The sequence below is a fragment of the Rhinolophus hipposideros genome (assembly GCF_964194185.1).
Source record: "Rhinolophus hipposideros genome assembly, chromosome: 4".
Classification (NCBI taxonomy): Eukaryota; Metazoa; Chordata; class Mammalia; order Chiroptera; family Rhinolophidae; genus Rhinolophus; species Rhinolophus hipposideros.
In genome coordinates, this window is record NC_138050.1 from 7,936,367 (window position 1) to 7,949,334 (window position 12,968).

Consider the following 12,968-nt stretch of genomic DNA (forward strand, 5'->3'; position numbering starts at 1 on the left):
CGCTGATGACAGTGCTAAGGGGCCTGGTTCCCTAAGGAAGCCGAGGGCTGGGAGGCGTATACTGTGAGGTGCGCCAAATGCTCCCACCACTAACAAATGTGCAAAGCTGACATTATAAAAGAGGATTTTAAGTCTAATTAAAAGTGGAGGTGGGATCTGGGGAATTTATACGGGAGGACAGAGAAGAAGGATTAGAAACACCTACATTTTTCTTCGTTGGTGAAGTGGTACAAATCAGCTGATAATTCTAATTCGTGTTAAATTATGCACTCAGAAATTACTATTTACTTCATTAAATACTCCCACAATCCTGCTGCGTTTAAATTAATACAATTCAGTAACAATATTTCTTCTACCCACACACAAAACAAACTCAATAAATGTGACAAACACAACTTGGAAATGACAATGAAAAATATAACCAGTTAGGATAAATTAATTTAGTTCTAGCCTTATAGGTTATCAGACCAGAAATGGGTCAAATTTTTCTTTGATATGAAAGGAACTAGAGCTACTAGAAAACATGCCAAGGTACAGAACACTCGTTAACTATTTTCCCATCGGGCAATGGCCCACTACAAGACAGGCTTGTTAGAATGTAAGGTTCTGTACCTCTCTGGCCTCGGTGGCTATCCTAGTTTGTAATTCCTAACCTAGATGAGGGCAACAGAGGCGGACATTCTGATCCAATCTGGCTCAGGTGAACAGAACTGATGGTGTAATTACTTGGCTCTAAAGGTGAGGCTGGCGTCTGACGTGGATAGAAGCCACTCACCTCTACCAGCTATTTTTAACGAAGGCAAAGGTTTCTAAGAAACTTGCATGGCTTATTTTATAATTAGAACGCTTCAGTCTCTAAAGACTGTCTGACACCTTTAAGAGTGTGAAACACTTTTCATGTATACTCTTTAAAAATGGATTTGATCATATGGAAGTACACGAATGTATGCATATTATTCAAGCAAAAATTAGAAGTGGTATAGCTGCCTGCAAAAGTCTTAAAAGAGTGCTACACTGTGACTTATCAAAGATATAACATACCAATTTTTACTCTTCCTCGCTCAGGACCTTCACCCATAACTAAAATATTAGCAGGTTTCTGTGGAAACAAAATAGTGTTTTTTTTCAGTAGACAGTAGTGGTTTCTTTAAAATAGACAATATGCCAAAATAACATAAATCCACCTTTTAAAAAAACCTCGTTTACTCAAAAATTAAAATCAAAGAAACAGGAAGTCACCAAAGAAACTTTACATGTATATATGCAAAGCAGTATGCAACTTTCATGAACGCCCAAATATGGCAGTACTGTTCTCCACGCAGGGCTGAGGCTTTTCTCGGCCCTTTTATCAGTCTGGTTTCACCACTGTGGAGCATCTGATAGAAAGTTATAATGTGTGGTTCCTTTTGATTCTTTCAATTATATAGAATGTCCTGTAACTTTAAGGGACAATGATTTTTCAAAGGTGATTTAATACTAAGTAGCAAATTAATTATAGGGAAGGAACCACCTGACACCCTTTTCTGGAAATAGCAAGGTAGGCATCAATGTTTAATATATTATAGCAAAACCAATTTATTAAAGGCTTTTCTAAATGAGTTAGCAAAGTGATAGGAATTTTCCGTGATGAATAGTTTTAAAGTTTTTATTTTGAAATGAAAAGGGAAGCTAAAATTTAAAATAAGATTTTACAAAAGTAATACTTCAGTTTTGAAATCTCAAAATATACAGGATTAAGTGTCATCTAAAATCTATTACACTGGTATCTACTATAATAACACAAAAGGGCTGCCCCCTCTTCAAGAAGGAGGAAAAGGGGAAGACGGAAGGGGGGAGGCTGAGGGAGGAGGGAGAGGGAAGAAAGGAGCAATCCCCAAACCTTACTCATCCTGCTATCTACTTGATCTAAATCCACCAGTCTGCTAAGCGAAAGTGAAGCTGGATCAGAACGCCTTTCAAATATTGATCAAAGCAACCCTAAAATCAAACTGGAGGTTTTCATGAAGGCTGTCGCCAGTGGTTAACTAGTTCACAGTCTTCCCTAACCTATGTAGTGAAAGCACAACCCCTATGCTATTACAGACGAAATGTAACATAGTATTTTATTGTATCAACTACTAAAGATCAAAATTACTTTTTGTATCCCCAGCAAAAAGAAAAAATATTGCTGAAATGGTAGCATATGCATTTTAGAGGTAAAACATTCTCAGATGTTTTAAGGAGAGGAAAACAGGCACCAGAGAGGCTAAATGACTTGTCCTGAGTATTATCAAGACTGGAGCAGCAGCAGGGTCTACCCCATCTCTGAACAGACTAGGGCTCCCTTCCTGATACATCATTCTGAAAGTACTTTTATGTAGCAAGTTTTTAAATTAATGCGTATCACTGCAATAATAATGAAAATGTTTTACTGAAGGAAACGTTTCCAGAACCTCTATCACCGTCATACACACATTCCTGACCCGAGTAAAGGCAGCACCGCACTGACAGTATTACCCGGGAGCTGCAGACGAGTGCTGCCCAACACAAATAAAACTGCTTTCGTGCACTGTTAATCTATCATCACTGGGCTCGTCGCTGCAGATTCTTAGAGCTCAGCCTACTTCAAAACAAAACCAGATCTCTGAGACTTGTGTAAACTGTTGAAGGCAGAGGGATAAGGCAGCTCTTCTATTTGCTTGAGGGGAAAGGCTTGCTCTCGACTCACAATGTGGGCTCAGGAGGGTACTTTCATGTTTGTGCTTTCATGACTGTCTTCTCATGGTCCATCAGGGCAGCACTCCCTAAATATCCCTTGATCACATTCCCTTCTCTTTAACCCCATTTTGATTCTCTTCCCATCAAATCCATCTTCCAAACTGATGCCAGATGCCAGGGTTATCTTTCTAAAAGACAGCTGATCATATCACTCCCTTGCTTAAAATTTTTCACAGTAACGCAGAAAACTATTACAAGAAAATTAGTGCAAACAGCAGAACATAAAATAATGCACAAACTATGATTACAACTAGGTGTAAAACAAAGTGCTGAGTAGGACTAGAAGAAAAAGATTCAGAGAGGCTATGAACCTTTTCAAAAATTTCTTTGAAGGCTTTTGCTATGCTTTCTTATTGTTATTAAAATATTACTTCAACTTTAATTGGTCCCTCACCACCTGTGAATAAAAGAAGTCCTTATTATGTGATGCTAGGCACCTGTAAGCTTGTTCCCTCCAATCTCTTCCAGCCCCATCTTCCACCATTCCGTACTGCTCCTGCCATGCGTTTTCAGTGTTCTGTGACAAGCCTTTCACAGCTATGCCATTGCTATCCCATTACTTCTGTCCCCAAAAACCTACCCTTTGCTACTTGGCAAAATCTGATTCTTGCCCCCACTCAATGACATAAGTAATACATGAATACAATCTGATGGTCAATATTCAAACTATAACGTCACATGTAGTTAAAAGTTAAAGACCCTTTCACCACCCATCACTCCTCCACCACACCCCAATCCCACTCCCTTCTCCGGGGGCACACATTAACTGTTTTGCTGTAATAGATTTTTCTAACACTGGAGTGCTCGATCCTAAAAGATTGTCTCCATATCTGGCCAAAGCACAAGCACACACAGGCATCTCTCTCCTTCCATTTTGGATCGTGTGGGAAAAATCCCACTTTTGCTTCCTTCCTCGTTCAGCAGCTGGGCCCAGGTTTGAGAAGCCCTGAGAGGGTAGTAGTTATTGGTCAGCCTGCAACTAGGCAAAGAAAAAGCTCCCTCTCTTGTTCTTCATTTTATTCTAGGCTTAGTGGACTGGTCCAGTTCCAAACTTGGATTTGACCGTTGATGGGAAATAAAGTTTCTTTGTCAAGGTCTAGCCTAGTATTAGGGTTTGGGGCCAAAGCTCCAGTTAATTAAAAATTACTTTGCTAGGCAACTCACTGCTTATTGCATGATCTGAAGCAGGTATTAGCGAAAGCCATGCCCTACCTCTGTAAGTGAATTTAAATTTATAAACAAAAAAGAAGGGTTTTATGTGTTGTTTTAATAACACTAATAAGGAGTGGGTCCCTCCTCAGGTTTTCTTCCGTGACAGCATTCCATATGCTCCAGGGCATGGTATTCTGATTGAGCCGATTTCTTTTGTAAATGGCATCTAATGGAAATCTCACTAGAAAAAGGCAGAAAGGCTGTAAGGATCACAAACACTCCTCAGTATTTGTTTTGTTGCTTAATCAGCATTAAGGAAGACTTCAAAGGACTTGAACAATTTTTTAGTACTTAATGCCACATTGAAACAATATTCTCCTCTCCAAATAAGCAAATTCTTTCTTTTTTTCTTTGTCTATTAGTAGGAGGATTTGGATTTGGTAGTTTTTAGCTCTAGAGCCCAAACTATCAAGTAGTTGGTGATAATCCATGAAACAATGAGCGATAACCAGTCTGTGATCTTTCATATGCTCCCAAACAGAATCACCTTGAAAGAGCACATAGAATTGTGCTGTGATAGCCGATGAGGCACGCACTGTTAAACTATATTGTTGCTATGGAGCACAGAGGTCCAATGTGACTTAAAAGTATTGCAGCATCACGGCAGTATCTTCAAGTATTGCTCATACTATGCACAGAAACAATTATAAAATACCCTTGACTGCCTGCTGAACAATGACATAAATCAATGAGATACTTGTTTGAAGTATACTTGTTTGTTTGAAACTCTGATATCCTTATCATATTGTTTCATTTCTCCCAGAAAAAAACAAACAAAACTAGGTTTGTAATTAAAAGAACATATCCTTGTTTTATAGTCTCATGGCTTTTCTCCTTGTTTTCTGTGGTTGTGCTCCCCCAAAAATCGCACTGGTATCTCTGAAAGCAAGATCTTTGTTTTGCAGAGACAACCATTCTCGTACAGGCTCTTCTGTTGTTTTCAGAATTTGACATGCTGAGGAAGAGTACACTGATGATTTTGGCATCCAGTAGGAATGGCAAATTGGTTTCACTTAAGGAGTGAACTCTGATAGAAAAGACTACAAGGAGCTCTGTGTTAAGAAAGGACAGCAATTGGGCCGATCAGGAAACTGCCACTGTCAATCAGAGGTATCTGACATAGGTGTGGGAGTGGAGAACGGAGCCATGGCTGTCTGGTTAACTGCGCGAACATTTTCTTCTAGGGTGGAAATGGGGTTCGCATATGTTCATTAACACATTGAGGCAAAAAGGAGACTTTGAATCAACAGGAAAAACTGATTCTTGATGATCTATGAAAAAGACAGCAATCCATAAGAAACCACAGTCAACGCTTTTCTCCAAGATTTGTTCAGTTAAACTTTCATAAACATCAAACATCGTAAATAATACAACCTGATGGCAAACTTTCTAGATACTCAATGACTTTGTTTCACTTTGGTTGTTAACCATTTTACACTATAACACATACTGAAAAAATTAACTAACTCTGACACACACACACACACACACACACACACACACACACACACACACACGGTGCCCAAAAAATGTATACACATTTTAAGAAAGGAAAAAACTGTACTGATTGTAATACTCAATATATAGCGATAACAATAGATGAATACAAGTCACGTTTGACTTCTGCAATTACAAGAGGTGCTCGAAGTGGTTCCCATCAGTGTACAGACACTTCTGATTACAGCAAACTACTGCTTGAGCAACATCGACCAAAGTATCCACTTGTATCGCTGCACATGCTGTTTTCAATTTCTTCCCGAAGTACCGCCAGTAGCCAGTTTTCTACCATGTACCACATCCTTTAAGGTCCCCCATAGGTAGAAGTCAAGGTGTGTTAAGTCAGGAGAACGTTCTTGAATTCCAAATACCACTTCAAAATGGTCTTGCGCTCCTCGAACAACAGCGCTTCCTCCATTTTCTTTGATTGTCCTGCCTGTCGCATAATGATGCTAGCATTCATTTGTTAACGACATCTTTTAAGTGAATGTCATACTACACATTGTTACCATAATTCAATTCAACTTTGAAAAGTAATACATGGATAACATCTCTTAGAAAGTGTAGTTTTTTGGCAATATACCGAGGATGCCAAAAAAATGTATGCAAGTGGACACTTTGGTCAGCATCGCTCAAGCAGTAGTTCGCCGTAATCAGAAGTGTCTGGACGCTGATGGGAACCACTTTGAGCACCTCTTGTAATTGCAGAAGTCACACGTGACTTATAGTCATCTTTTGTTATTGGTATATATTATTACATATTTAATAGTTATTTCTTTTCTTAAAGTATGTATACATTTTTTTGGCACCCTCTGCGTATATATGCGTGTGTGTGTATTATATATACAATATATAATACATAATGTATATTATATATATATTATGTATATTATATATGTATGAGATTCAAATGTAGGCATCCAAGTCTTAGACATATATTCAGGAATTTAAAAATTTTGTTTTAATCAAATCTTCTAAAAAGTTATGTTACAGATAGAAAATTGGAAATCCAATGAATGAGGTCTGGAAGACAACCCTCTAATCCAGTTTTCACTTTTTATTCAGAGCTATGAATTTGTATTTTTTACCTCTAATACTAAATTTTACTCCAGTATTGCTGCTTAACACCTTTAGGCTAAAGAAGAAGTGACCAGCTTCTAGTAAAGTATTAATAGCATCTTGCCTTTTGTATAAATTTGAAAAAATGTGTAGGAGAATTCTTAATAGACCCTCCCTGCTTCCTAATAAGAACACGAATGTTACTTATAAGACCTAATTCTATCCTCCACAGTAAATAGTTCAAGCACTGTACATTCATTCATATATTTACTGAATTAAGAGGCACTGAAGAACTAGAGACCAACCGACAAACAAACAAACAAACAAACAAACAAACAAACACACACACAGTTCCCGATCTCAAAGAGGTCACAGCCTAGACTAATGGCTGGGGTAAATTCAAGTAAGGGAAAGCTTCAGAAGTGATGAGACCTGACCTGCCTGAAATGTTAAAGAGCAGGATTTGACCTGGAAGGTAAGAAGCAGGAAGCAGGGTGCTGCCTTCCACTAAAACCCACAGAGCCGGGCTGCACCTCAGGTGGCAGGCTGGAGGTATACTTAGTAAGTGCATCCTACATTGGCAGTATCAAAGCAATCAGATATGTTGACCAGTTTTTTACTTACCTAAGAAATCCTCTTTTAAGGAGAATAAGAATAAGCTTCTTTTGTGATACTCGATGCAAATCGAAATATTTTATGAAAAAAGTATTAATAATTTCATGAGCGTAATCATGCTAATAATAGGTGGCATTTCCTTTCAATAAGCCCCTCATACTTTCCTCCAGTCCAGCCTGCTAACTCTACTTTTTGTTTTCATCTATGATCATCTACGATAAAGTTAAACTAAAACAGTCTTTCAACAAACTGTGAATATCATCAAAAATATTCAACATAATAAACAGGATTCAGATTACTAGTTTAGAATTGCTATCTTTTAAATCAATGAATTTTTAGTTTTTAAACTATAAAATTCTTAAGCTGTCCCTTTTAGGCAGTTGAGGCACAGAATATGACTTTAAGTACTAAGAGATCAATGTGAAATATAACCTCCGATTTTCACTGATTATTTGATTTTCACAAAGATTATTTACTGTCAAGACTAATAGAGGCAAAATTCATTTCAATAACAATAGAACATGGGTGCACGTGGCAGGCAATAAAAATAAACTTTAAGAACAGATATATCATATTTGTTCCTAGTAAAGAGTGTGTGTCGACACATATTAATGTATATGTATTTTCTAATAGATGAAAATGTGTTTTTCCAAGTCTGATTTATTTAGCTGCATTTTTTGTAAAGCTGTAAAGTTTTCTGACAGTTTAAACAAAGATTCTAATAAAGAGTCAAATAAGAAAGAATGACTATTACCCGACGACTAGAAACTGAATAACACTAAAAAGATCAAATGCATCTTAAAGGAGAGCTATTATAAGGCAGAGATAGAATATCAAAAATCTTTTAGTTTTAAAAATAGATATCTAATTTTTTTCATTATTGTGAACAACTAAATTTACAAAAAAAGTGTACCTAGTTTATATTAAAATCTGTTATTCCAAATATTATTCTAAACAACGTTTATATCTTTGGTACGTACGTTGTATAATGGCAATCTGCGAGGAGCACTGTTTTGTGCTCAAGTATTATTTTCTTGACAAATCTAGATGTTTGCATATGACTTTTACTAACTCCATTGTATTCCTCTATTAACAGACAGTTGCTTGTAGCTCCCAAACCCCCACTTTTAACACCAACCCTTATGATGTTCCCATCAATGTTGTTTGTATGAATTATAACACCTTTACCTCCCCCCACATAAGAAGAAAGCATGACACATACACTGAGCAATTTCCTTGGGATAAAATCTCAGAAGTAGAAATATCAGATCAAATAATACCAACAGCCTTATTGTTCTAAAACTAGAATTTTGTTTTGCTTTTTTAAGTTTCAAAGATAATACGTGTTCAATGGATGTAAGTTGTGAAACGAAGAAAAGTACAATATGTTTGATGATAGATGAATGAAAACAAAGCATCTACAATCTCTAAACTATCAGATGACCACTACAAACATTTCAGACTATACCTTTTTGTCTCTTTTTCCAACTTATAAAATAAAAAGAATACCATCATACTAAATATGTCGTCTGCACCTTCTTTCCTCACTTTTATATCATAAAGATTTTTTAATCTGGAAATTACTCTTCTGATAAAATCTTTATGGGTTATATACATTCATAGGAGATATAACTCATCTCCTATTAAACACTTAGTTTGTTCCTAGTTCCTTAATAAAAGAAAAATAATTCCATGACAATCATTTCTGTGTATACCTTTGATAAATTCCTAAAAAGTCAAATTGTCAGGCAAAGATTATAAACACTTTTAAGGTTTCTTTGATACACATGAACATACTTTGCTCTTCAAAGGATCAAGTATCAATTTTGTAAATCCAACATTCTTCTACAAACACAGTAACATTAAGTATGATAAAACCAATCTCCAAAACCAATAGCAACATATACCTATATCTAATATCTATTACATAAGATTATATCATTTTTATTAGCTTGATATATAATAGTAACTTAAATATTTTTCACTGATAATGTTATGATTTATTCTCTATAGTTGTTTTTATTGAAGAGAATTTGGTTATTAAGTTTACATATCCAAATCAATCCTCTACATTCTAAGTAGCAAAGGTGTATTCAATTATTTTTGTCATTGTTCTAATACTACTTTCCTCTGGCTACTAATTTTATGTTTTACATTCTGTAAGAGTATTTTTACTAGTGTTTTTATATTTTGGCAGATCTATCATATCTTTAGTAATAGCTGTCAATTCTTAAATAGTTAGGAATTTACCTCCAGTTGTAGCTGGAATACATATCCTAATATTTTAATACACACTTTATATCCTATGATCCACATGGGATTTAGTGTGGTTTTAAGATATAGATGACAAAAAAAATTTATTACAGGCAAAAAATTCTTCTTCCTAATGACAATAAAAGAGTAAAGCCCTTCTTTATTGTGAAATAACTTCTGGTTTATTATGTAAGTTCTCATAATAATGTGTGAAATTATTTACACAATTTTTGTTAATACTTCTGACACTTAAAAAAATATAACACATTTTTTTCCTTCTAGAATATAATACATGGTCTTGTAGAAAAGTTATTTTTTTTTCAAATATGATTAAGAAAATACAATCACTATAGAGATTTAACCATAATTTTTTGGTATACTTTCTTTCGTTGATGGATTGTTTTTAGTTTATTTCTACTATTTTGTGTCTGCTTTTTCTCTTAACATTATAACATTATTTAAATTTACCAAAATTTTATGACTACACATTAGTTCATTTTTTTCTATCATAATTTGTTCAATTATTTTCCAGTTGTTAGACATAATTTTTTTTCAACTTGTCATTATTATCAATAATACTGTGATGGCCGTTTCTCCACTTTTTCTAATATCCTTAAGAGAGTTTACTAAAAGTAAGATTGATGGATCTAAAGGAATGAAGGTTTTTTAAAGTTCTTGATAATTCTTACTTTCTAGGTTGTAATTTATGTCACAAAAGGAGTGTGCATTCCTTCAACATATTCAGGGCATATCATGTACTATCCCTGGCATGTGAGAGATAGTGGGTAACAAAACAGACGTGGTCTCTGTCACACAGAAGAGCCAGACATTAGAAAAGGTCAACAAATCCATAAAGAATTATAAAGTGTAATAAAAAGAAAAAACGGATTCCATTACAGAGAATAATGGGGACTCTACTTTGAATCCGATGGTGAGAAGAGGATAAATGGAGGCACTATTTTGGACGGGTGGTAAGGGAAGGCCTCTGAGGTGACATTTAAGCTCCGACCTGCAAGAGAAGGAGCTACCCAGAGGAAAGGGTTACATGTGCATGTGTTATGTAAGTAGATGAGGGCAGCACTTTCCAGCCAGAAGGACAAACAAGAAGGCTCTGAAGTGGGAAATAGCTCAGGTTTATTCAAGAAGGCATTTGTGGGCAGAGCATGATATGCAGGGGTACACTGGCAGGAAACGCGGTTGCAAAGATTGGTGGGGGCCAGACAGTGCAGCGTGTCTAGTTTGCAGATATAATTTCCTTTTTAATCTCTAAAATGAAATTTCAATAAAAACTTTTAAGCAGGGAAGTGACAGTCTGACCACAGCAACGTGAATGCTAGTTACATGCCAGGTCCTCTACTCAGATTAATTCATTTAATCCTCACAATAACTCTACATGAGTAGGTATTATTATTCCAATTTATAAATGAGATGACCAAAGCCAGAAAGGCCTCGGTTGAACTGACTTCATATTAACCATTTATACTGTCTCATCAGTAGAACTAAGGTTCAAATGCAGGTAGAGTCCATTCTCTTAACTACTGCATTATACGGCCAGTGCACAATTGAGTACTATCATTTAATAGGAGAAAAATGGCGTCTCCTAAATATTGCATTACTTTGCTAGTGAAATTGGACTTTTTAGCAATAGATGTTTATACACAACAATATATCTATGTGTCTATGTATGTAAAGTGAATTAATTGCTTGTATCATTTGTGGTCTGACTTTTGGTTAGTCTTGGTGTTTTTCTTAACTTATATGACCTATTGTTATTCCCTTTCCTAATATATTCCAAAAGCTTTTTGTTTTTATTTGCCTTTCAAACAACTGGTTTGAAGCTATATATTCTGCCTACTTGTATGATTTCAAAGAATTCTTACATTGGGATGTGTTTTGCAATTTCCAATGGATTGCATACATTTAACTTGAGTATCTCTTATACTTTCAAACTGTATTTTAAAAGGCAAATTTTTCAATTGACGGTATCTAACAGTTAAGAAAATAGGTGAATACTTACTATGTATATCTTCATCATCTAGTACACACTGAAGTTTTCTAGACATGCAATTTTTTGAGTAAATGTTTACTTTAAAAATATATTTTTAATATAGCCCCAAATACCAAGCAAATCTAATATATCATATTGCTTTATTCTATAATTTTTGCTCATTCTTTAAGAATTTTATCATAATCTGATGGAAAAATGTCAAGATACATAATTATGTTTCTAATTATTTTTGTACAATTGCCAAATTGAACAAACTATAAGTTCTTTGGTGTATTTTCATTATTGTAATCATCCTGCTGTTATAAAATGTTTCAATCTTTTGAAATAAAATATCCTTTATCTGATACTATAACTTTTTTCTATAATTGAACACAGACTTTAGATCAACAGCTCCCAACTTTTTTATTCCCTTAAACACTTGAGAAATATGATGTACTTATAGGAAGACGAGCAGAGTTAAGAGTTAATAAATAGGGTTAAAAAAAATCAAGAATGCCATCAGCTATTAGTTGTAGGACCTTAACCTCCATTTCGTTATTTATGAAACATGGATAAAAATGACAACCTATTGATATTGCTAAGATTATTTGTGATCAATGCACATAAAAAGCTTAATCTGATGTTTGGTATATAAAAAGTCATACAATTTTATAATGATGATAATAATGGCAGCCAACACTATAATCTTTGAACAGTGATTCAGTACTGTAGTGTTTCTTAAGGAAAACTTTCCTTGGGGAGAGGATACCCACTCATGATTGGACAATGCCCCCAAGGTGATTTTTCTCTATCACTCGATCAGATGAACTTAGTTGCTACTGATCGTCTTCTAACTTTCAGTCATTTATGCCTTTTACAGATTAAAAAACTTTATTATTAACAACAGCTTTTAAAAAAACTAAATACACATTCTTGTAGAAAATCAAAATATAGAAAAGCATAACGAAAGTAAAATTTACCAGAAATCTCAACCTCAGAATTAAGTCATTACAAACATCTTGGTAGAAATAATTCCAGATTTCTCTAACTCTGTATTACTTACATTTATTATAAATCTCTTATAAAGGCTCTTTTGATTCCTGTATTTGTTCAACAGTAAATGAATAATAAATGCATTGTAAGTACTATAATTATCCGATTTTACTTAACCTTTTCTATGATTATTTAGGTTGTATGTGGGCCAGAACAGTTCCAAAACACTGTTAAATAACAATGTGGTGATAGGTAAGAATGATACTGTTGTTAATTGGTGTACAGTCACGTATCAGAGAAACGCGTCAGTAGGCGGTTTCGTGGTGCGAACATCAGAGCACACGTATGTACACACCCTGAGATGGTACAGCACACTGCACACCTCGGCTGAGCGGTACAGTCCACTGCTCCCAGGCTGGACCCAAGCAGCACGTTACTGGACTGAATGCTGTAGGCACCTGTAACACAATGGTATCTGTGCATCTAAATGTACCTCAACATACAAGTACAGTGCAAATATGGCATACAACGTAAAACATGGTACACCTGTCTGGGTGTACCACTCACTTACCATGAATGGAGCTTGCAGGACTGG

General features: G+C 35.3%; 1 protein-coding gene across 8 annotated transcripts in view; it reads right to left on the reverse strand.

Annotated features, from left to right (window-relative positions):
- CDK8 (cyclin dependent kinase 8) overlaps positions 1-12,968 on the reverse strand; it is a 120,933-nt gene that overhangs the window by 18,993 nt on the left and 88,972 nt on the right. For 7 of the 8 annotated variants that reach the window (XM_081046606.1, XM_081046603.1, XM_081046602.1 and 4 more), the window contains exon 5: positions 1,042-1,099. The exons of the other annotated variant lie outside the window; for it this stretch is intronic. In XM_081046606.1, the coding sequence (XP_080902732.1) occupies positions 1,042-1,099 (58 nt within the window). The remainder of the gene's footprint in view (positions 1-1,041; positions 1,100-12,968) is intronic. 8 annotated transcript variants of the gene reach the window in all.